General features: G+C 24.5%; 2 protein-coding genes and 2 long non-coding RNA genes across 5 annotated transcripts; 3 read left to right on the top strand and 1 right to left on the bottom strand.

The window, feature by feature from the left end:
• Nucleotides 1-955: 955 nt before the first annotated feature.
• On the bottom strand, nucleotides 956-2,865 carry LOC133666564 (uncharacterized). The gene is made up of 2 exons (XR_009830883.1): nucleotides 2,730-2,865; nucleotides 956-1,924 (listed from the first exon to the last, which is right to left on the bottom strand). It is a non-coding gene; the product is annotated as an uncharacterized LOC133666564 (long non-coding RNA).
• Nucleotides 2,866-6,099: 3,234 nt separating this feature from the next.
• LOC114578131 (uncharacterized) lies at nucleotides 6,100-9,666 on the top strand. 2 transcript variants are annotated; one of them, XR_009830881.1, is made up of 6 exons: nucleotides 6,100-6,748; nucleotides 7,026-8,028; nucleotides 8,108-8,230; nucleotides 8,297-8,351; nucleotides 9,155-9,385; nucleotides 9,464-9,666. It is a non-coding gene; the product is annotated as an uncharacterized LOC114578131 (long non-coding RNA). The 2 variants fall into 2 exon arrangements; XR_009830880.1 differs by having other exon boundaries at nucleotides 9,155-9,666.
• A 180-nt stretch (nucleotides 9,667-9,846) lies between these two features.
• On the top strand, nucleotides 9,847-18,389 carry LOC107992613 (uncharacterized). The gene is made up of 3 exons (XM_062078349.1): nucleotides 9,847-10,419; nucleotides 10,541-10,728; nucleotides 17,870-18,389. Exons 1-3 carry the CDS (start codon nucleotides 10,310-10,312, stop codon nucleotides 17,911-17,913), a joined length of 342 nt encoding a protein of 113 aa, XP_061934333.1. The 5' UTR covers nucleotides 9,847-10,309; the 3' UTR covers nucleotides 17,914-18,389.
• Nucleotides 18,390-18,462: 73 nt separating this feature from the next.
• Nucleotides 18,463-26,812, top strand: LOC107992612 (uncharacterized). The gene is made up of 8 exons (XM_062078337.1): nucleotides 18,463-18,598; nucleotides 19,938-20,160; nucleotides 22,575-22,711; nucleotides 23,190-23,411; nucleotides 23,503-23,685; nucleotides 23,759-23,875; nucleotides 24,240-24,441; nucleotides 24,982-26,812. Exons 1-8 carry the CDS (start codon nucleotides 18,470-18,472, stop codon nucleotides 25,047-25,049), a joined length of 1,281 nt encoding a protein of 426 aa, XP_061934321.1. The 5' UTR covers nucleotides 18,463-18,469; the 3' UTR covers nucleotides 25,050-26,812.
• Nucleotides 26,813-27,240: the final 428 nt, after the last annotated feature.

The raw sequence follows: 27,240 nt of genomic DNA, 5'->3' as shown, positions 1-27,240 counted from the left end.
ATATAGACATTTACAAGATAATATTTAATAATACAAATTATAAGCTTAAAAATTAAAATAATCTTATATTATTTGTAATTTTTTGCAATTGCAATATAACGAGAAGCATCTACATTTAAAGATAGGAACAAAAAACAAGAAAAATATATTCAGGATGGAATATTTTTCATTCTATTTATATAAATTTTTTACTAGTATATTATTAAATAGATTAAAAGAATTTTCAAGATAGACCTAAGTTAGGAATAAAAAAATTCGAAAAATTTCGATTTTCTTAATTATAGTCATGGTAGGATACTATAATTTAGCATATCAAAACTGTATGCCTTAGATTTACAACTATATGTAATTCTTAAATGCTAGAATAATAATTTCCGTAGACTAACTAATCTGTAACAGCAGATAGTGAATCGAAGAAATTGAAATATTGAAAAATCATCGCTATGCGATAATTATCTTTGTATTGCGATCTCTATTAAGGACACTATTTAATGATTATTCTTCTGTCTTGAATGATCGATATATGCATTTTACAAATCCAGTTAAAGCACAAATGTTATAGTCTGCTTTATTATGCGTTATACTAAGATTTATTTAGATTTAATTTAGGATAAAATTAATCTATAACAGTTCCGATTACTTCACTAATGAATTTTATAGTTATTACATGTCTTATATATTTATTTTTCTTTTAACGTTTCGTTGATTTTTTTGTTACAATTGTTTAGAATAAGAACCATATCATAATTGATTAAAAGATGCTTATATTAGAATTTAATAATGTAATTTGTTAAAGGGTTGTTTTATTAATTTGTTTTTTTTAAAGGAGATAAAATTTTTTTATTACTTCATTCGTTTTCATTTATTATTGTCAAGAGACTGAATTTATTTTAATTGTTGTTGATAGTTGTTAGTATATATTAAATTTCATTTTTGTACTATTTAAATAATTCAATTTGCATAGTATATTAATCAGTAAATAGTTGAAAAGTTAAACTGAATATAATTAAGAAATATTTATCGAACACTTTCAAATTTAATTGTAAGAAAATTATGCCAATATCGATAGCCAATCGCATAGTCGGATGTAAGTTTAAAGTATTATTAGGAGATAGTATGCGAGAAATTTTAATATAATATACACAAATGTAAAAGAAAAACATATTTAAATGCATGTATGTTCAACTCGTTATGTGATAAAAGTTAAAAGATTTAATTTTCTACAATTGATAATCTATAAATTTGAATTCGATTTTAATATATATTATTGATTAAAAATTTTCTCAAATATTGCAATATTTTGAAATTTTATTTCTATTTTTTTTTATTGTGATTTATCTTATAATTGATTAAATATTTAAAAATTTACATACAAAAAATATGTAAATAATGTATAATTTTCGTTGTTGAACACATTAATTATATAATTTTTATTGCACAAATGATTACAACTTTATTATGAATGATATCGCACAGTTAAGTATCAAAATAATATTATTATTAATATTATTATAATAATATTATTATTATTAAATAATAATATTATTATTGGATTTTTATTATTGGATTTTTGCACTTATTCATTTTACAAAAATTATTCGAAATATTTTCATTATTATTTATAATAGTAATTAATAATAATAATGATCACTAAGTATCGCAAGAATTTTGTTGTCATTCATATATGTATTTATTTGTTTTTTTCGAAAATGTGCTTAATTATTTACATAATTCTTACTTCTTTTTAATGTTCACATTGTAATTTTATATACGGGTAATTCTATTGTTATTTAATGTTTCTTAGCAAACAAATGAAGTTTTACACGAATGAAGAATAAAATGTTGATATTTGAATTTTCTTGTTTATTCCCGTTAATTTTTTTTTTGTAATTTGATAATATCTTAAAATTAATAATTTAAAAACCTGAAATAAAATATCAAATTATTATGTCTATAAACTAATAATAGAATTTGCTTTAATAATTGGAAATTTTCCGCAATTGTTAGATAATATATATATAATATATGTATATATATATATATATATATTATAGAATTCATCATTCATTGTTACCATTGTCCATTGATTGATCGTATCAATTTCCTGTTTTCATTATCATTGATTACATGTGCAAGTGAATTCTATTATTCTGAATAATATATTACAATTTTGACAATATTTTATTTAACAATTTTTTTAATTTTTAAATTTAAAAAATGTTGAATTTTAAAATTTACAGATTATTAAATTATATAATTAAAAAATATTGAAATATTAAAAATTTATAATTTTTTAATTAATTAATTCAAATATTTCGAAGCATTAAAAAAATTTTAATTTTAAAACAATAAAAAAAATTTTCAAATATTTAAAATTTCAAGCTTTTAAATTTATAAATATATTTGATAAATATCGATTCCTATAAATTTTTAAATTGTTAAATTTTCAAATATTCAAATTACATTTAAAATCATTATGAAAAGCATAATATATATAAATTTTAATTCATTAAGTGTTCAATAATAACGTTCCATAATCCATTACTGTGGTGAATTCTTCATATTTAATTAAAAATTATTTCAATAATTCTACTTATTCTATTTTATTCTTACTTATAATTCAATTCATAAAAAATTTTATTATTTTATATTTAATAAAAAATAAGACAAACTTTTTACTATTACTTTAATAAATCTTGTCATATTATTATTAAATGTTGAAGAATGACCTTGAACTTTTTTAGACTCAATGATCTTCAATTTTTGTAAAAATTCATCAAATTTTCAATTCTTTTCAAATCTTTCTTTTTCTTTTCAATCTTCATTTTTTCTTATACGGTTTCGTAAGAAACGTGTCAATATTGACGCACTGGCATCCTGTAAGACGAGACCGATTTCCTGGTCGAGGCGACACTGATCTGCAAACGGGTCGTGGTATTCGACTCGCGAGCCACGAACCGTGAAAACGGTCTGATAATCATAACTAAGATACGTTGATTTATCATAATGTGGGATACCTGGTTATATTTGGTGATAGATCGTCAGAGACATCAGGTTTGAAAAAAAGAAGAAAAGAGAAGGAAAAAAAAACGAAAGAAGAAAAGAAGAAAAATAATTATCAGTTATGGTTGCACGATAAGGAAAGGAGCACGATATACTATTCAGATAAAAAATCTGTTTTGAAACCGGTCGAAACAATATTTTTTTTTTTTTCCTTCATTCGCTGCGTCACGCTTGCGGATCGCGGTTATCTTAATGGAAATTGTCGGTTTGGCTCGTTTATCGATCGATTTTACGCGGAAGTTAACCGATAACAGTTTTCACGAATATCGGTGAATTGAAAACGATTGTGATTGAAGATTTTTTTAAAACTATTAAAACCAGGTGATCAATAAATAAATTTTTTTTATATGAAGTGAAAAAATTATAAAGCTTATTGGGATTATTAGCGAGGAATAGAGGTAAAACTTAATTGAAAAAAAATTGAAGGTAAGACTTAATTTTTTTTAAATTTATCTATCGATATTTTGATTTTTATTTTGATTTAAAATTTAAGATTTTAAAAATTAAGGAATTCTTCAGATTATTAGGAATAAATCGATCGATTATTAGAAATTAATCAAATTAATTTGTTTTTTTTAATTCATCGATTATTTCATTTATTTTGAAAGATTATCGGAATTTCAAATTACGTAATAGACAATGGTTTTTAGTATCTAGAACTGATATTTGTGCAGAAGATTGTTTGATTATTTTAAGAATAATATTAATGATTTTTATTTTGCCTTAGTAAGATAGTAAGATAATTTTAATAAACTTAACGATAACGGTGATAATTGTATCGGGAGCTTGTAAATTAAAGTACCGTTAATTATGAATCGGCTGTAAAACGGTTAGTTAGAAAAGTTGCCAAGTGAAACTAATTATCTTATTCTTCTCAAGTAGGGTTAATTGTTATTGTTAATGATCCATATACATATGATAAATTATACTAATATAATTTATATGTTTCATTTATATTTATATATCTCGTAAAAAAAAATTTAAAAATATTCCAAAATTGAATATAAATTATGATTTAATTTGAATGATTAATCACATGTATTAATATTAGAGATTCATTCATCGCTCTTGATAAATTAATTAATATTTTAATATTTATTTTTGTTTTCCATTTTAAAATTTGTTCCATTTTAAAAAATTAGTGAAAAAAATGTAAAAATTGGAAGAATATTTTATATTTGGATGAACTGTGACCTATTTTTGTTTTGTAAAGTAAAAGATATGCAAATATTCTGTATTGTAAATGATGTCGTCAAACCAAATTTCATTGTCGTCGCGATTTTTCACGCAGAATCCTGTGTTGAACTGAGTCTGTTTGTTCTTCAATTAGCAACCGACTGGGATTTTTTAGTTCCAGAGCACCTCTGCAGGCTACCTCATTTGCACGGCCTACTTCCTTCCTTATGCCTTTTGCTTCTTTCTTCGTCTATCGAAAGGGTGACTATTAAGATATTGTCAATTTGAAACTTAAAGAATTGAAGATCAATCAATTATAATAATTTAATATTATAATTAATTTTAATATGATAATTATTTACTTATTAACGTAACTTCGTAATACCTCATAAATACCTTATAATATTCAAATTGCGTAATATGCAAAAAATAGAAAAGAGAAATGTGCAATTTTACATTTTATTCGAAATCTCGTAAAATCCATTGTCATTATATTAAGTAACGAATGAATTATTTCATTAATAATTCGAAATAAATATATCTCATTCTACTTCGATCTTCCAAATCTAATACACAGTTTTTTCCTTTAAAATAAATATAAATTTTTTAACGTAAATCATTTCTTTTTCCATTGATAAATGTACAAAATATATTTATCAATCCATTTTTCTAATAAGTCAAAATTAAACATCCGAATATCCAGAAGGTATGGACATACGCAGCATTCGTGCGTTCCTTTCGCTCGTCGTGTAAGTACACAACGTTCTATGGTCTTATATATGCATCCACAAGTACGTGATTTGTTTACCGATTAACTATTCTTCTCTCGGTTTCTTTTTTTTTTTTTTCTCTTCTATACACTTCGAACTTTGTCACGTGAATATTGTGACGACAGAGGAACAGAAAGAAATTCTCGATGGGCCACGAATCACTGAACTCTACCATGACTTTCTCCGCGAATATTTCTTTGGATTTTTCTTTCTTTCTCCCTCGAATCTTGAAACTTAGCTTTTTTTTGCGATCTTTTATTAAAATTAAAAATTAAGTTATTTGGAATCTCTATTTGATTCTCCATTAATCGTGTTGAATATTGTTTAATTTTTATTTATTCTTTTTTTATTGCTATTGTCTTCGTTTAGGAAATAAAAATTAAGAAAATGAAAGATTCGTTTAGATTTATTATTTTAATTTCATTGTGGATCATTGAATTCCGTAATATTGATAATTAATGTTTATAATTTTTATTTTTATGCAATATTATCAATTTTTTATCGTTATTCGTTTTATCATGTTATCATGTTAAATATTTTTTTCTTTTTTATACATTGTACATTATACATTCCAGATTGAGAATTCATTAATAAAAATAAAAATAACAATGTTTTTTATGAAATTATATCGATTCTTACTTTTTTCTCGTATTTATAATTCTATATCTTGTTTATTTTAAAGTCGTAACAATTTTTTTAGATTAGAATCATCAAAAGGTTTTTTGTAAATTGTATAAAAGCCTAATACATTATTCAATAAAAATTGTTACCGAAAATTTTAAAAATAGAAATCTAATTGTTTAAAAAGAGAAAAAATATATCAGTTGACTCTAAAACATATAGAGATAAAAAAAAAACGATATAAAAAAAAGTATAATTATATGTACATAATATATAATAATAAACGTACATAATAACAAATAAACGTATAAATATGCATATATAAGTGATATGTATAAATATAGTTACATATAATCATAACGCGTATCCATAAAGATATCCATAAAAAACTTGAAAAGATAGATAAACGAGGTGATAACAACAGGTTTATCAATCAATGTACAATCACATCGAATGCTTTCTTCTATGAAAAAAACAAAACAAGAAAAAAAAAAAAGAAATAACGAAAACGAGTAAAAATATGCAAAAATAATAAACTAATCGTAATAAGAAAAAATCAAGGAATAACATATCATTTTTTTATCATACGGATTGAACGCCTTTCCTCATCATTAAAATTAAGAAGAAGTAAGAAAGAGAAATGATTCGCGTTATGAGCAACGACATCGTCTCATCCAACTGTATTCTCGGGCACACGTTCACCTGTGCACGCGGGTATACAACGCAAGAGTATGATGTCACCGATACGAGCTTGGTATTTGGTACAGGGGAACGCGTGATTCGCATGAAAAGCTCATTGTAGACGAAGCGGTGGACTCGCCGAACGAACGATTTGGTCAGTCGGTTCTTCGCCATATCCGGTCATCGCCGCTGGCACACGCGCGTCGTCTAAAACCGGAAGTCACGAAGACCCGGGGGATCCTCCGCTCGCGATCGAACACTTTCAACCCATCGAATGCTTTCTATAGTTGTGAACACATTTTCATCCTTTTTAAAGACATCCGCTCCCGCTTTTCGTTCGCACTTCCGGTTAGTTACGCGAGTTTGTTGCAATTTCTATCGCAATTCTTAGATGGAAGGGCATTGTTCGTTGTAGAGGAATAATGTTTAATTTAATAGTAAGTAAATATTGCTTTTGCTCAAGGATTTTTGAATTGTTTGAAAATTATTAGCATTTATCGGTAATTATTAGTTTCAATGTTGTTTGCCAAGTATTTTTGTATTAATTTTAATTGTAAGTTTTAAAATGGAAGAATATTCTTAGATGAAGATGAAAGAAATTTAGATTTTGATAAAGAGATTTTGAAAAATTGCGTTTATTGATGTGTTTTTATTGATAGTTTTATTTATTATTTATTATCTATTACCAATTATCAATAAACATTTTTTTTTCAGATCTCCAATATTTACTAACAATCTCAATATCTCAATAATTTTAATTTTATTATTATCTCTTAATTTTATTATTTAATCACAAATAAATATAAAATAAGAAGAATATCTAATAATAATTATTAGTTGATTTTATTCGAAGATAAATATACATATATAGTATAACATAAATGTTTGACAAAACATATAATTTTGAAGCGAATAAATTATTACATTAAAAGTATCGTGTATTCTTTTCAGTTAACTCGTTCCCTCGTTTTTTGATCTGAATCGATATATATTTTTACAATATGTATAATATGATAATAATTTGTATACGAGATGCAAATAAAAATTATAAAATTTAAAACAAATCTTTCTAATTACTTTCTAATAAATAATATACACCTATATAAAGTTCTATAATAAAGAGAATTGTATAGACATGAGAGTTGTATAAGTTAAAATAATGAAATTTTTAAAGAAATAAGTCTTTCGAGACAAATAATAAATATAATAGCATGAAATATATCATAAAAGGTCTTTGCCTCAAGATTTACTTCTGCATCATTTTGGTTTCCTTTCTAAACCAGGACTCATCGAAGAAAGAACAAACAATTGATGCAAAAATTCGCAGCTGTGCCTGTTGAAAAGATCTTCGTTAACGCCTGCTCGACCGGAAGGTGGTAACTCGTTAATAGAACGATCGGGAAGAACAGGAGACGGAGAGAAGGAATACACGAATCGTAGAATCGGTTCCCGACCAATGGAGTAAGAAGTACAGGGAAACTTCATCCCCTCTCGAACGTTAGATCATTCGACGTCGTCTTCGAAGTCACGACGCCCACGCTATCAGTTATTTGGCGTGCCTCCAGTCTCATGCAGGTGTCTCTTTTGAATCACGCGTCGATTCACTGTACAGTAGGAACTCCATTTATCTAAACTTGTTTGGGAACCAACCAATTCGTATAAATGGTGTATTCACGTAATAGTCTATTGATACTTTTCGCTATGATTTTTAATCCAAGTAAGAGGAATTCACGTTCAGATAAATAAATTCAATCGATAGTTCATTTAATCAATTACTAATTAAAATTTTATTTCAGCAATTTTATTTACAATTATATCATGCCACTTTTAAAATCTTCTTGGAGGATTGATTTATGAGGAATATTAAACTTCGATGAAAAATGTTTTAATTTGTTTGAAAATTATTTCTTTTACTTAAGGTGAGATTTTTTTGATAAGTTTTGATTTTTTTTTAATTTCATTTTGATATTTGATTTTTTTTTTAGAAAAGATTTATAGATTATAGTAAAAGTTTGAGAAGATATAATGTGAATAATTTTGGTAAGTTTTGATTTCTTATTTTGATATTGGGTTTGATTTTTTAAATTTTTTAAGAGGAATGATTACGATTTGTCAACATTATGATAGAAAATTAAAGTAAGTACTCTATATTTAAGAGTATTAGTTTTTTAATTGAATTATTTAAAATAGTTAATCATCGTTAATAGTAATATATTTAAATAGAATTAAAAATAATACTAATAATTTAATGTAATAGTAAATAATTATTCATTTAATATTTTTTATAATTTTATATATATATATATATAAGATTACATTTTGATTAAATTTCTTAATTGTTAATTGTTAAAGTGTATTATGATTGAGTGTTTCATTTATATTAATTATTTTTTAAGAAGAATATTATCACGATTCTAACTGGGCGCCTCGAAGGCAAGATGTCGGCATAGCTGATGCGATTTTAAAATTCGGCTGTGTCACATCCAGCCAACCGAACGCTCAGACACCAACGCAATCTTCAACTGTCAAAAAAATCAGTGAATCTTTACATTTCTAATTTCATGAATAATCATTTAACGAATTTCACAGGACAAAATTCTTAGAAATATTAAAAGTATATAAAAAAATTACTAAAAATTTAATCATACATACTTAAAAAAGTTGTAATCAAATTTATTTAATTATTTTGGAGAATTAAATAAAAATATAACACATTTTATTGGCCTATTTATTAAATTTTTTTTTTAGAATTAAATAGGTAAAAAAAGCTCAGATTTATTTATTAAATCCACTAAATATTGTAGTGAATTGATTTAACGATATAAATTTTGATAAATTTGCAGCGAAGTCATATGCGATCCACGTAGATTGTTTTTGACCGAACTTCTACCGGATGCGATGCTGTCTTCAATGGAAAGCGTTGTAACGTGCTACGCAAGCTAATTAATGCATTAGAAGGACTATTCTTTCAACGAACTTTTCGAACCTGAAACCTTTAATAAATGAAAGGATATTTAAAAAAAAAATGAAAAAAAAGGAAATGCAGCTTAAGATTGTTTCTTCATCAACATAAGGTTATAAATTATTTTAAATTCATTTCGTTTTACTTGAAATGAAAATAATTTTATCGTAATATATTTATAAATTTTTAGGGCTTTCTAATTGAAAGCAATAATTGAAAATTTGAAATTAATTAAAAACAACACTGAAATGAAATATTTAAAATAAACATTTTTTTTTATTAAAAAAAATGTAATTATAGTAAAAGTTATAATTTTTAATTAATTTTATATATGCAAATATAAAATATATAAAAATATATAAATTAAACAAAGATATAATTTATTATAATAGTTGCAAGAATATATAGAATTTAATATAGAAATTCAATTATATTTTATTAAAATTGATCAATAATTGTTTATCATTATAAAATAACATTATAATAAATTAATAATTATATTTACCATTTTCTTATTTAATTATTGTTTATATCTATATTATAAATATATATATATATATACTACACCGTTCGTGAAATAAAATTAAATTAATAAATATTCATGAATTCTGTTAAGATGACGGATCGTTCACAAAACATTCACAAAATAGAATTAATCTCATAGAATAAATTTAATTATTTTAGTTCACATCAAATACATTTTTTTCAATTTATTCATTTTTCCGTCAGATGTCAGAATATGTGAAATGAACATGCTATGTAAGAATGCACGAATACAGGTTAGGTTATAAAAGATATAAAGGAATGAATCTTCTGATCGCTATATCAAAGCAATAATAGTGAAAATTATGAGTAATTTTAAATTTCGTTACGTAATATGTAGTTAAAATAATTAGATCAAATATTAGTAGATCATTAATAAAAATAGATCTTTTAATGACTGACATTTCAATTAAAGAGGTTATGTTATCAAACTGGCCGTCAATACGATTCCGTCTTTTAACTTTATGACCCGTGCTATGATTCTTTCATCATAATGAATAATTCGAATAACAAAGAAACGATAAATCTACTTGATCTGTTGTCAGACACTGATTCCGATGTGTCAGATTTGGACCTCACACCTAAGAAGAAAAAAATAAAACGGTAAAAGAAAAAGAGCGCATTTTTAAAATTATTATTTAAAATTTTAATTATATTTAAATTTTAAAGTATCTAAATAATTTAGAGTATCTAAATTATTTAAAAAATTTATATTTTGTTATAGAAAACATAGACTAAGTGGCACAGTTAAAATGAAACAGACCGATTCTTGTGGATGTAGCAAGTCTGATGTGAGAATCATATCATTATGGATGGCAGGTGTTTTAATTACCTTCTGGCTGATAGCACTATCTTGGTTAGCTGTTATTTTATATGGAGAAATTAAAAAAATGGATATATCTATAAAATCAGGTAAATATTTATTATTATTTATATATTTATAATTATACAATTATATAATATCATATTGTTAAAATGATATTAATATGAAATGTAATTGATGATTGTCAGAATTGCTTTATGCCGCTTTTATTCTGGAACTAATTCTGAAACAAATTTGAATTTGCAATTGTAAAATAATATCAGTAAAAATGATTTATTTCATATATCTATGAATTTTGTTATATTCATTTTTACTCATTTTAGTAATTTGCATATCAACGATTATCTATTTCTTAATCTTAATTATTTTAAATTTTAATTTAATTTAAAATTTTAATTTATAATTTTATATTACAATTGCGCCAATAAAATATTTATTAGGTCAAGATTATGTATATAATGTAACATAATTAATTCAAAATATTAATTCAAAATATATAGCTAAATATAAAGAATATTATACTTATATAATCTTAAATATGAATATCTATTCTTTTAACAATTTTGTAAATTGTTATTAGATTATTATATAATTAATGTATAAATACTATAAATTAGTGTGAATTCATAAAAAAACAATAAATATGGAAACTGAAAGATATAAATAATAATTCGAATATTTTTATTCCATTTTATTTATTTTTAATGAAATTATTCTTTAATCGAAAATTATCATTATTTAATATATACTTTAATATATTTTTTGATTCAATTTAATGAATCAATTAATCCAAGATTTGTCAATATCTATCTATATTGATTAGCATCATTATTATTATTATTGTTATTATTATCGTTTTCTTTCTTTCTGGTTACAATCTTCATTTTATTTTTCTTTAAAATTTAAAAAAAAATTTAAATAATAGACATGAAATTCAATATTTTATATTAACGATAACAATATATATATCGACATCTCATGAATCTGAACGATTGCAGCATCTTTATTATCACAAAAATGTGCGCATTTTTTTTTCTTTTCTGTTTTTTTTTTTTCACTTCCGTTTCCGTGTCAATTCGAAATTCCCTATATACTGTTGAATTGTTATCGTAGGAACCCCTAGTAGACTATACACGATCGTGTACCAACCCTCAGTCAGTCGATATTTTGCGCACAGAGCGGGTGGTACGCGATGGCAGCAGAGGCGTTGTCTACGCTTTTTGCTTCGTATTATATCGTTTGTTTTCTCTGATAATTCCGTTTGATAAATAATATTTGTTATTTGCTCAATTCACAATTCATCTTATCGATATATTAAGTTACGAATCGTGTGAGTTGAACAATTTGTCATTTTTATATTGTGCAATTTGTAATTCGGAAATCGATCAAAATCTATAATTTATACGAGACATAGGTCAAGTTCCGCATGTACAAGTGTTCGTGATCTTTGCCGCTTAAAACATTCAATGGTCGACAGGTGTGCATAGTTTTATTCCTCTCCTATTGATTCCCAATTGTTCAACGAGCACATAGAAGTGTCTCTAATAGAGTGACGTACAAAAAGTCGTGTGTCAATCCCTTAGGGGCGTATATATAAGAATGGTTAATTTATTTAAATAGCCTCGCGATTCTAACAGATCACAGCGTATATGATAAATGTATAGGACCAATGAACGGTAATATAAGCGTTAATATTAATTATAATTTTATTAATGACTTTTTACTTTTAAATTATTTCATTTCGTCCAATTTTAACTTATTTAAAAATATAAAATAATACAATTAACGATTATTTCTTTATATTATCATTTCTTTGTAAAAACATAAAAGTGTACTTATAATAATTTCACTATATCTTTTTATGAAGATAAATAAAACAGTTAATTGGTTCGAATAATACATCAACGTAATTTTGTTTCCCTAAAATTCGATTCAATTATAAAAAAGATAAAACAATTTAATATTTTTTATGATTATTTGCAAAAAAAAGTTTGTATAATTATAGAAATATATCAATATTGTTTCCAATATTGAAATTTTACTTTAAAATTTAGAAAAAAATATGAATTTAAATTCAAACAAAAAGATTTCAAATATTTATAAATCCATATTATATAAATTGTAATAATAAATGTAATTTCAATTCGATAAACTTCTGAATTTTTTGTATCGAAATTTAATGCTTTACAAATTATTGCGTCACTCAAAATAACTAAAAGATCGTCTACGCTTTGTACTAATTGACCATGAAATTTGACCATGAAAAGTGCAAACTAGACTGTTGAATTATTAATAAATGTTAATCGTGCCAATAAAATTAACGATGAATTAATAATAATAACACGACAATCATTTAGAACTATTTAGAATAATAAATTACGATATACGAAATTGCTATTTTATTTTTTTAAATTTTCATGGAAATTCTTTTCAACAAGGTAATGAATCATTTGATACTGTCCTGAAATTGATAAGATATAAGCGTTAAAAATAAACAGAAATTTGCAGGTTCTTGGAAATCGATTCTTGGAACGAATTTATAACGTTGATGTACTATAATAGAATATATAAAAAGTTAAAAAATTATTTATTGTATATCAATTGCACGAATTATTTTTTTATTAGATGTTTCTAAAAATTTCTAAATAACTTTCTAAAGAAGATCTTGTTCAAAATAATTAATAACAAGGAAATTAAAAAAGATTAAAAAGAAGATTTGAAAGATTTCCATGGGAAATCTTCTTACTTAATAATATTTAAATTAATTTTTATTTTCGATCTTCGATCGATAATTCTTATAAATTCTTATAAACATTATTAACATTTATGAAAAATTGCACAATACTATAGAAAGTTGAATTCTTTTTTGATAAACAAAGTAAGAAGATTACGAAAAACAAAAAGCAAGAATATTCGATTCGATTTAATTTTCCATTTGTATTTCAATGTAATGTTTTTGTGAAAATGTAATTTGAAACGGAAATGATTATTGGATCACAGTGTTGATCGTTTCTAATCACGAGTACCATAATGACGATGTTTTTGTCATTCATTGCATGTTACAAAGAGGTTGTATATGTTCGACCTTCGTGAAACTAGAAATTTATAGAGCCGTTCTACGAAATTGCAAATGCATCAGCTATTTTGATTTTCGATCATTTCTAAATAGTTATTCCATTTTTCTTCTTTTCGTAAAAAAATTTCTATCTCAATAGAATTTACTTTTCTTTCTTAAAAAAGAATCATCGATATAATTTTGTTGAAATTAAAAAATATTATGAGATATTTATACATTTATATATTTGAAAATTTATTCAAATTTTTATTTTATTGAATTTTTCTTTATTGAAATTTAATAAATGTTTTTATGAATTAAGTTTTTAAAACCTTTTTTATGAAATTTTTTCATTCTCATCCCAATAAAGATTTTATTTTTTCTTTTTCTTATAATCAAGTATATCAAAGTTCTATTTTTTATATCTTTTTTTCTATCTAATCTATCATTTCAAGATCTTATTTTTAATATGTATATTTTTTATAATATGTATATTTATTTTTAATATTTTTTATATTTTTTAATCTTTTTTACTTTTTTATATTTTTTACATATTGTATTTTATATTCTACTCTTTTTTTTAATTCTATATTAATGAATATTTCTTGTAATGAAAAAAAGAATTTCTACGATATTAATAACATTTTTTTCATTCTGATTAAAAAAGAATATAAAAAAAAGAAATTAAAAAAGAATTAATAATATTTATAATTATAATTAATAATATTATAATGGATTGTTTTTATTATTATATTGACAAGATTAATAAAACTATAAAAAATACTTAAAGATATAGTAAATACATAATTAATGTTTAAATGACATGATATTACAGAAAGTTGAAATTACTTTTATTGAATATTTATTACTCTCTAATCTTCATTTCGGAAGTCAATTTCTGATCAAAAGTATTTCAAATATAGCATGCATTTCATTCATTTATTTTATCATCCAATTTATAGATAAAATATTTAAATTAGTGGAAGAATCTTGCTTTAATAATATTATTTTAATGTTTATTAAAACATTTTATCTTAATAAAAGTATCTTGATAAAAAATAATTAATTCTTAAAGTCGATTCAAAGACGATAATTATTGTTAGTACTTCGTTAACAGATATAAAGTGAAAATATTTTTACAATTTCTCTCTTGTGAAATATTAATCTTTCAATTTTTCATTCTGTTCTAAGTACTAATCAATCCAATAAATGTTTAATTAATTTTAATGAACCACTGATTTTCTATGTAAACAGAGTCATTAATTAAAAGATGCATTTTTTTTATTAATTATATGAAACTTTTCTCTTTTCAATCATCAAAAAGATCATTTGATTTTGAAACGTTGTACATAAATTTTAAATTTATATTTCTTATAAATAGATTCTTATAATATATCTTATAATATATCTTATAAATTTTTTAATTTGCTTATTATCGCACCATTGAATGTTTTTTTTTTTTTTAGAAAAATTTATTCTATGATTTGAAATTTTTTGTAATTGTATCTATCAGAGTTTTATTTATCATTCTTTCATTGTTCTTCCTTATAAATCATATAATTTAAATATCTATATATATATGTTTCATGCAACATTATATACTCTGTAATAAAATGAGCAGAATAAAATAATATATTCTTAAATTTATAACCTGATTAACTTATTCTTATTATAACTTTCAATCATAATTTATAATTACATTAAAATATTATTAAATAATAATCATATATTTTTTAAACGTTTTTGAACGATTGAAAATAATAGTTACAAAAACATGAACATAAAATCAAAGTAGATAAGATTCAACGATTGAAAACTATTCATGAGAAATTTTTTTTTTTATTAAATCAGAATTTCAAACAGTCGATTTGATTACTGGCGGAAATTATACACATAAATTATTAATCACGGAGAATTGAACATAACACACCGATATGTGTTCCACGCATCGAATTAGAAGACAAAAAGAAAAGAGATAACTCTTTCTTTTCCGTAACAATAAAATATGTATAATAGCCAGTGACAAACACATATCCGCCGCATTGTTCTTCTCAGATATATGATCACGCGTGCTCAATTTGCTCTTGTGTGAACGTATACTCGTACAAATATATAGTTGTGAACGATGTTTATTCGTATGGACGGTGTACTCGCACGGGTGTTACCTGCAAACGTTGTCAGGTAAGGCGGGCAGAGGATGATAAGAGGTCCGTCAGTACGAAGCGTTTTGCGGCGAAGTTCGCTTCGTAACGCATTTCTTCTCTTTCCATCGCGTACTCCCTTCGTATTTCTCTTCTTGTCCGTGGCGGTGATCAATCGTGAGTTTCGTAATTCCATTATTACGACGTAATACTTCAACGATTTATAGTGTAAAGTTTATCAGTTACGTCATTCTTTGATCGAAGAGAAGATATCAGGGATCGATCGAATTGCAGATTGTAAATTGTAAATTTTTTCCGCCTTTAAAGTTTCGCGAAAGACTTCCGGCAGGCCGGACGTGGGTCGAGGAGTTGGGAGAGGTTGATATATATATATATATTATAGCGTTATTAAAGCAATAGTGGTCGCGAGATGAAATTAGTTTGATGGATGAGAGTAAGACTGTGAATGTTTATGCATTTTTGAAAAATTTAAATGTGTGGAATAGAAAGATACAAAATAAAAAAATGCAAAGTATATTATTGTAAAAAGTATTTAATAATGAATACTTGTGATACGAAAATACACATAAAAGTAAAAGAAATGATTGTTCAAAATATTCGTTATAATTTTTAATCACCAAAGAGGATTTTATTTTTTTAAAATAATATAAATTCATATAAGCATGTCCAATCTAACGATAAACTGCAATTGATTATTTTTAAATGATAGAGTGATGTATAAAAAAGAAAAAGGAAATAACACAAAATTTAAAATAGATTAATCAAATTAATCTTATATCATTTTGAATTATAAAATTCATACTTGATTGTAATACTTAAATTTGTGAAGTTAATATCATTTTTCCTGATATTACAGTTGTCAACAATGTGTACTTACATACGTTTGATTGCTTTGTTCGTTCTCTTATCTAAACGAGTCGACTGCCTTGAACAACTTTAACTAATATACGTATATACTTAATCGCCACGATTATTGTGACCGCTTTATCGTGCTCTGTCCCCATTTCTTTTCATTTTCCCCTTTTCCTTCCTTTTTTTTTCTTTCTCCTTTCTTGTAGTCCCTTGGTTTTTCTTAACTAGGTGAGGTTTTGTTTGCCGTCGCCTTCCTCGTACTTTTGTTCTCCCGACCTCTTTCGCTCAAGAACTCGCTGTTGTATTGTCGGGATCGATCGATCGATATCGCGGTACAAGAGCGTGCAGAGGAAATTTGCCAGATTTTGCAAACTTGATTCACTTCACTTTCTTTCTCGAATTCGATGATTTTTCGACAAGTAGAAAATATTTTTAAATTAAATTTTTTCAAAAATGTTTAATCACTCACTTGAATTATAGAAGAATTTTTGAAGAATATATGGAAAGTATTCGAATATTCAGAAAAATTTAATAAGAATATCTTATAATTAGAAAATTGAAAGCAAATATAAATCTTTTAGGTATTAAACATTTAAGTGATTGCTTCGAAATTATTATCTCAAGTTCCTTCACTTTTAAATTTTTTCATTTTAGTATAAGATTTTCAGTTTAAGTTTAAAATAAATATTCTTAGAAATTTTAAATTTCTACCATTGGAAAAGTAGCTTCTATATATTTAAATGTCTGTACATATTGGTGTACAGATAGACTGAAATATAGTGGAAGGGCAAATAAAGAGTGAGGACACTTCTCTAGTGACCTGGAATGATTCTTTTATTTCGCTCAGACTGCAGAATCCTCTTAAAACTTATAGAATCCTCTCGTTTCTAGCTAACACATTCAAATAATTAATGTAAATAAAATTACTATATGTATTACTTAATTAATATCATTAGGTCATAGGTGAATACCAAACAATAACAATTTAAGATAGATTTGTATTACATTATTTGAAATGGATCATTGATAGCATTTTCGATATTAATTAATTAAACCTTGGTAGATTTTTCCGAATATTGAAAAATATCGATTCAAAAAAAAAAAAAAAAGAAAAATATTCCTTTAATTTCTAAATCATATTACGAGTATATTCACTTACAGTGAATAATTACACAACGATGCTTGACCATGATCGAACGTCATAACACGAAGATCAACCCAAACTATTATGATATCACGTATAACCCAATGATGATAGATCAATAATTGCCAATTGAAAAATTTTCTACTTTTAAAATTCGCATTATGTAAACTCCAAATCAAGATGTAACAATATTTAACCGATAAAAAAAAAGAAAAAAAAAGAATATGTCTTTTGACGTGCAAAATCAATTGATTTTCAGAGGAAGTAGTCACGCGATATACCGGTATAATAGATATTTTATTCACCGGGGAACGATAGAATCGGAAAGATGTGATCGAGGGGCCGTGAATCGTAGATCGCGTTCACGCGGGCGGAACAGTGGAAACGCGGCCGAATTTCGAGCACGGAAATGAACCTGTGATGCGAATGATTATCGACGCGAGTGCATTGTGCAGGGGTTGATAAAAAGGGAGAGGGAGTGAGAGTGAGACGGAGAGAAAAAAAAGAAGGAAAAAAAAGAAAAGAAAAAAAAAGAAAGAGGAAAAGAAGGGAGTTCCTGTACACGACAGGCACGCCTGTGAAACGAAACGAAGATAGGCGGCTCGGTGTTGCTTGAGATGGACTCGGTGGCGGTGACAGTGCCGCTTCGTCAACCGACGAAGAAGATGAAGAAACGGAAGGAGCTCGACGCCCTGGCGCCTCCGCACACTGTCTCTCGCCGAAGTTCCGGGAAACGTAGCTCTCAAGTACGTATCGATTGACCGTGACCACGAAGAAGTTTTTTTTTCCTTTCTTCTTTTTTTTCCTTTTCTTTTCTTTTTTTTTTTCTTTTTTAATAATACACACAACAAATTTTTTTAGGAAATTTCTATCACTCTAATGTTATGTAATTGATACTTCTTTGCGAACGGTATTCTTTGAAATTTTACGCGCGTGTCGTTGTTCTTGTGACTTGTATATTTCTTAGGGATTTATCGTAAATAGAAAAATGGTTAACGAAAATTGATAAAATGTCTTGAGGGAATTTAAAATTTTTTAAACAGAGAAATATATATTGTTTCATGTATTATGACGAAATTAATGATTCATTTTCTTTACTCGAAACGAAAGTATAATTTAATATTAAAGGTTGTGATATATGAAATGTTGAGTGAGTAGAATTGGATGAAGAAATAGTAAGAGGTTTGTAGAGAATCAAATTAAAATTAAATTAAATTAATTGAGTTAAAATTTATGGATAGAGGTAATAATGTATCTAATAAATCTAATTGTAAATTTGCTTCATTTTTCTTTCTTGTTAATTTCTCTCTCTCTCTCTCTCTCTCTCTCTCTCTCTCTCTCTCTCTCTCTCTTTCTCTCTCTCTCTCGAACTTTTTCTTTTTTAACTTTCAAAAATTTATAAAAAAATATTTGTTATAACAAAAAATTTACTAAAAACGATCATGATTCTAATAGATACAAAATTACGCAAACATTACCTTCAATATTACTTAGACAATATTATCATTTAGACAATATTTATTGGCTCAATAAAAAAATATTTCTCTTCTTATCTAACACGTTAAACATCATAAAGCTGTGGAAATCTTTATTTTACTTTACTTTATTTCATTTTAATTTTATATTTTTACTGATAATAATATCATTTCAGCATATTACATACTTAACGTAAATTATCATATCGAAAAGATTTATCGTAATGATAGTAAATTATTAACTATAAGATCCAATAGATCAATAAATCGATGTGTTCTACAAATATGATCACTGATATTAAAAAAAATTCACAATATTGTCGTTTAACGTGTTAACCCAATCAGAAAATATTTCCACTTCCAACTTTAAAAGGCAAAAAAACATTTCATGTATTAGAAACCAATGAAACAATACTATAATCACCTCTCAAATAACCTAATCCATTAATCATAAAGAGAAAATGCATTGAAAAAATTAAATCGAACAAGAAATGCCAACCAAAATTCGTAATAACTTAAAAAGACGAGGAAAATTTCTTAAGAAACTAAACAGCCAGTGGAAAAAGATTGGAAGGGACAGGTCGGCATTCATCATACGTAAACTTTTTAGGAGTTACTATCAGATAGCAGCGATGAACGATCGGAATACTGGAATGTATCGACTAGAAATGGCCGCAAATGCAGAGGCAGGCGAAGTCGAGCTTGCCCCGGATTTTTTAAAGCTTGTAGTGCCTTTTTGGCTTGTGCCTCTGTATTAGCAACCGCTAGTTTAATTTGGCTGTTCATCGACGTTCGTCAGCAACTCACTGCTCTACGGACCGAACTGGACCAAGGTATATTGCACTTTTAGGAAACGTTGATGGAAGAGACCCTTCTAAAAATGCATTTCACTTCAATCCTCGGACGGTTGACTGATAGAGAGCGATTGCGAGCTGCCGACTTTCATTTTTTTAACTCGTGCTAGTTTCTCCGTCAAAATTGTATGTCATTACATCACTGATTAACTTTGAAATAGAATAATACTTGAAAAAGAAAATATAATTTTGAAATAATGTAAAGGAAAAGTAATTTTGAAAAAAATATATATAAACCGATGGAAGAGTCGACCGCCCGAGTATTACTTCGAAATTTAAAATTAAATCTAATTTTAGATGCGTGTTAAGTATGGGATATTTTTAATATGTATAGGATATTTATAATATACAGGATGTCCTTTTAATCACAACTCGAAAAAAAATGATTTTATTTAAGAGAATAACTTCTTTATTTGAAGCTTTGTTTTCAAGTTTAAAAATTTATCGAGCATATGTGAATTTAATTAATTTATGAATGAATAATTTTATGTGTAAAAATAAGTTGAAATAACATTTTTTGTTTGGTTTTTTTATTTTTCGTGGAAATCAAATTAATATAAAATTATTCGATTAATTTAAATACTTGATATCTTGGAAAATTAGTCAAATATTTGCATTTTCAAATTTGATTTTCTAAAAAAAAAAAAAATGAATCTTTAAAATATAAAATTATATCTTATTTTTTATTTATTTTTGCACGTAAAATAATCTGTCTTCTGAATTAATTATTAATTTATATTTTATCGAATACGTGTACTTTACAATTTTTTAAATTTAAAATTTTTAAGGTTTCATATAGAAGAATGATATTCTATATATTTATTTTCGATTTCTTCATATTGTAACAGATTAGACATCCTATATATCTTACACGCGGCAAATATTATCAATAATAAATTTATCATGTGAAATATAGACTAGAAATTGACCTCAATTTGTATTGATGGATTGTAGATAACCGACGTATTAGAAGAATTAAATTATTTTATGTGAAATTTTTCATTTTTATTTTCATTTCATGTAATGAAAAAATGTATAGAATTCAATCTGTATGAAATTTAAATATGTCGTATAAAAAAATGTAATATTATTATATTTAAATTAAAATCCTACAAAATCAAATAAAACCAATTCGAAATATTAGATAACCTACGATACCAACGATACCAACTGAGGATTACAATCAATTGTTTAAAAATTAAATAATTTAATTCAAACTTTTTTGAGTTATCTATGATTGAATAATATTTAATTAATATTTAAGATATATTTATCTTATATATATCTTTAAGATATATTATATCTTATATCTTTAAGATATATTATATCTTAGAGTTTAAAAAAATTGATAGAAGAGAAAACAAACTTTTAGAGAAAAAATAAATAATTCTCTTGAATGGAAAAAGATGAATTAAATCAAATTCTTTCCATTTAAGATTAATAATCAGATACAATAATGTCTTTCGATTTTTTTAAATATTTTTTTTTTTTTTTGTTTTTTTCATATCGTTTTATTTATACATGTTTCATAAATCGATTCATTCGTAATGAAGTTCCAGAATAAAAACGCGCCTTGTAATTTCCTTCTTCTTCTTTTTCTTCCTCTTCTTCTTTTGTGTTTCTTTTTATTACTTTCAATTTTTTTTTAGCTTATTATCTTAATTTGTTACTCGTACGTGTTTATAAGAGCAGCTTGATAGCACGAGGATAGATAATCTTATAATACGTAATCATGATTGTAGTAATACGTTTAATAACGGAGTAAGATTATTAGTTAGATATATTGACAAATATAGTAAGATATATTGACAAATATTGGATTACCTGGTGTCATTTATTGGGTGGAAATTGTTCAAGCTATTTGTACATGTTCTATAGAGTTTTTGAGAATAATTTCAATGTAATTGAGAAAATTGATTATTGAGTATGATATTATATGATATTATTTTTCAATTAAATGAAATATTATAATTTTTGGAATATTTATGTATTCCAAATTAATATTAAGTCAGAAGAATATCGATTATAACTTAATATTAAATTGTTGTAATTAGATTAATATTAAGTCATTGAAATATATATGAAAATTTAAATTTAGAATTTTAAATTGTGCTTGAGTTTTATCATTAATTTGTGCTTTATATACAAATTGTCAATCAATAATATTTTAAATATTGGATAAAATTGATGATTATTTTAATCCTCAAAAACTTAATCAATTTTACAAAACATTTTCCATTTTTCATTTTATCAATTTATGATGAAATATTCGATAAGATTACATCAATTATAAAATTATTACATCAATTATAAAATTATTACATGCTTATATGTTTATGTATGCTTTATTATTCGTGAACAAAAGAAGAAAAGAAATATCATTTACATTGCAGTTATTGCCGGTAGCGAAGGTGTTCCTGACGCTCTGCAAAAATGTCACTCTCTGTCGAGAGATCTTCAAAACAATCAGACCATTATTTTCACGCATTTATCAGATCTCAAGCTTCAAATCAACAATTTTACGACGCAGGTAAATTTATGATTTTTTAACAGAAAAGTTATCCATTGTATCAATTCGTAAATCTATGAATCAATAATTTCATTAATTTCTTTAATTTAAGTATTAATTTAATTTAAGTAATTAATTTAATTTAAGTAAAATTAAAATGAATATTATGTTTTTTATTATAGTATCTTCAAGTATTATAATATATTAAATAGTATATTCTATTGGAATTAAAAAAAAAAATAAAATTCATTAATGATTTTTTTTATAATTAATATAATTAAATATTTTCATTTTTAATTTCTCTAAAGTAATTATTAATTAAAATAATATTTATATTGATATTTATATTGATAACTTACACAAAAATTTATGAATTGATTCAAGATCAAGATTCAAGATTCATTTAAAACTATTATATTGTATGTTATATATATTATATATATTATAAATGTTATATATATTATAAATAGAATTCCATTTTTTTAAATTTGACCTACAGTTAGCAGTCATTCAACGCGATTTACATCGAGTAGAAGAATGGTTTAAAGCTGATCCAACATTAATCAACGTGCCAACAGATTTAAAAGCCCTTTCTAGTAGTGTGATGTCTTTTGGAAGCCAAATAGAAGATCTGCGTGCCACAGTAAAAACTCTTAAAGAATCTAATGCTAGGGTACAAGATGTTCAAACCACTATGCAACAAAATATTACCAGTATCAAGGTTTATAAGCAAACTATTCATCAAATAATATTATAATATATCAAGAGAATAGAATTCTAAACATTATTTCTTTTTTTTTTTTGTATTATAGAATACGATTACAGATTTGTCAAATGTTACACAAAAACCTCAGATACTAACCACAAATGAGACAAAAATAAAGACTGATCAGTTGAACGCGGCAATCGTACATTTATCTGATAATTTGATGAACATAAATGAAACGCTGTCAAGATCGGTACAATGGGTGGCGGAGGATCAAAAGAAAGACCATGTAAATATTTGAGAATAAATAATAAGTGAAAGTTCTGATACACATTTCTTGATGGAATAATGTGTTTTTGCAGGAAACGTTGGTATTACTTCAGGAGACTACACAGAATGTTAGCATGAAAGTGATATCCTTGGAGAGAGAGTGCGTGAAGACTACTATACTAACTACTGTTATGAAACTGAACGATGAAGTATGTATACGTTCCATATAAATAGAAAAAAAATTATTTAATATTTCTAAAGGTTATATTTATTAATAATTCTTACGAAAGATAATGAAAGATAATGAAAGATTATTTTCAAACAGGAAATCAAATAATATAATTCTCAAATAATATTTATAGAAGATTATTATTTAAAAATAATTTAAATATTTTTTATAAATTTTTTTTATGTGATTGTTTTTCAAAATATTGTTAGAATCATTTAGAAATTTTAATAGAAATTATTTTTCAAAGATAATTTTATTATTTTTTATAAATTATTAAATTAATTTTTATAAATTATTATAAATTCAATTAAAAATTAATTCCTAATTAATTATAAATTTTATAGGTGAATGGAATTCTCACAGCTAATATTGATCTTAGAGAAAAAGTAAAACAGTTAGAGCAATCTTATGATAGTTTAAAAAATTCCACAAACTTGATGCTAGCTGCTATACCGGATATCCAAAGTCAAAAATTAGATATTAAAACAAAAGCTTTCGAAGAGTCAATCGGCAACGACGCGACTACGGAAAAAGATCATCGTTTAGGTAAGTCGATTCGTTGAATCATATTGATTCGTTTATTTTAAATTTAAAGATTTATTTTGCAGATGAAATAACAAATATTTGACTTTTTTTATTAAACATGTATATATGAGAACATTTCTATGTACTTACATATTTATTGAATATTTGCGAATAAACAAATTGTTTTTAATTTAGTTTTATTTTTATAGTAAAATAATATATATAAGAATGAATTTATTTTTTAAATTATAATAATTTTAATTTTGTAAATATTTCAAAAAATTTTCATTTTAATAATTATTATTTCAATAAGTATTTATAGAGATATTTTAAATTTTTCAATAAAATTTTGTATGAAAGTATAGTAAAATTTTCAAATTTTTAAATTGTTAATATGGTAAATTATTTTTAAATTAATGAAAAAAATAAAATTTTCAAATAATTAAAATTTCAAAAATTCAAAAAAATTTAATTGGTAAAATTTATTCATCTTATCTTTCTTTATAAATATAGTTGAATATTAATAAACAAGCGCCAAATTTTTTTTTTCTTATTTTACAGTCCTAGATGAGACGTCTATAAGAAAAGCTGCATCAGATAAATCGAAACGTTCAAGAATGAACCCCTAATATATTTCTAGAAAAATTTATAATGCGAGAATGTATGGGCGAGCTTTTACTTTGTAAAATAGCAAAAAAAAAAAAATGTACTTTGTTTTTCGGGGAAGAGCGCAAGAAGATATTGTGCGTGTGTATCTTGTAAATATTAAATATATTAAGTATGTTGAGAAATTCCCCGTGTATACACTGATGTTCTACATAAGTATAGCCTCAATTTTTCAATCATTTGCATTTATTTAAGAAAAAGTTTTTTTTCTTAAATAATTACAAATATTTGAAAAAATGTGACAACAATTGCAAGGAACATTTGGTATAAAGAGGTAAATTTATGACCTGAATCATGTGATCTTTTTTTTTGTCCCTATTTGTGCACAGAATAGTTTGCAAGAATTTTTAGTGGATTATTTTATTATCAAAAAAATTGAAAAACATTAAAAATTAAACATGATTTAGATGATTTAGAAAAAGCTATTCATAAACAAGCAATAAGATATATTTTGAACCGTCTAATATCATCAAGATATATAAAAGTATATTTCAATTATGATAAATGCCAATTTTTAGAGAATGCCATGGCCTGTATGCGGCTATCTGAATTTATTCAGATATACCATCGAAAAAGTACAAAGAGTGTTTACACTTGTTCTTGCAAATATAAGTGAACAAATAAAAAAGAAAAAAAATTTAGGAAGCGTTTATTCGCACTATTATGTCCACTAATGTAATCGCAATAAATTTTTCTACTCTTCTACTATTTATAGTGAAGCATAGTCTATCAATTTTGCCAAATGTTAGAAAAGTTCAACGATTGCAAAAGTTCTACACATTAGCGATCAATTTTTTTTTTCATTATTCATAGATTATTCATTTTTTTAGTGTAACATAATGTACAGTGTTCAAATATAAAAGTGTGATGGAAATTTGTCCATATTGCACTAAAATTTTCATTAGATAAGCAAAATACATTTTGTAGAATTTTATATTAAAATTAACAGAAAGTATTACAAAATAGCAATGTTATACTTTCATATTTGTTTATTTGTTATACAGAGTAACCATTTTTATCATTTTGAATTTTATCTGTAAAAGAAAGTTACAAAAGATGTTAAAATATTTTTCAAATAAATAAGTAGATATATTAAGAACATTTCAAGGTCATTTAGAGTTTTTTTAAATGGTATACAATATATTTTTTGTGTAAAATAAAATATAATATTAGTTGTAAAGAAAGATTATATAGATGAACATGTATGACTTTAAAATGACCTTGATAATTTCATCTTTTAATCTACATATTTAATGTTTTAACGTCTATACTTATTTTCTTTGAACGTATTTCTTAATATACGTTCATTTGTGTGTAGAAATTTAATGGTTTACTCTGTAAATCGACACAAATATATTGTAATTCATAAACGATTCGTAATTAGAATTATTATATTTTAAACACGCTATAATCTAATTTTCCTTATCTAAAAGTCGATATATGTTAATTTTCGACTTTTCTTCGTTTGAATGTTATATAATCATTCTCGCGTAGTCATCGAGTGGACTGTAGCGATTGCGAATATAACATGTATATTTAAATGAGTGAGTCCATTCTAGTGAAGAACGAGAAATAATGTATTCATAAACAAAAAAAAGTTCATGTAGAGTTTCGATTCATGTGAAAAGGTTGTATGAAATTAATATGAATTTATAAAGAGAAAGACAAAACGCGTATAAACGACAATACGTCGATGTGTGAATAAAGAATTGATTATTCAGATTCAGTTATCATACTATTCTTTATTCTATTTCCTATCATTTATTAAATATTGATATTTTATACTTATCTTATTTTCATTTTATTACATAATTTAAAATTAAATAATAAATAAATTCAAAACTTACACAAAAATAATTAATCATTTTTCGAATTTTGTCTTTGTAATGTCTTGAACTTAATTTAAACAAAATAAATTTTTTATAAATATTATTATAAGCGTATTATAACATAATAATAATAAATTATTATATATCTCAATTTTTTGTAAATAAATATTTATAACAAAGATATTTAATTGCACTAAAATACTTTGAATTTACATTTTTAAGATTTTATGTATAACTAATTTTATTTAAAAATAATGTGATTTCAATTTTTAAATTATATTTAAATTTAGATTGACTTATATTGACTTATGATATTTTTAAAGGT

Source organism: Apis cerana, linkage group LG8 (assembly GCF_029169275.1).
Source record: "Apis cerana isolate GH-2021 linkage group LG8, AcerK_1.0, whole genome shotgun sequence".
Classification (NCBI taxonomy): domain Eukaryota; kingdom Metazoa; phylum Arthropoda; class Insecta; order Hymenoptera; family Apidae; genus Apis; species Apis cerana.
This window is presented reverse-complemented; position numbering and strand designations above follow the sequence as displayed.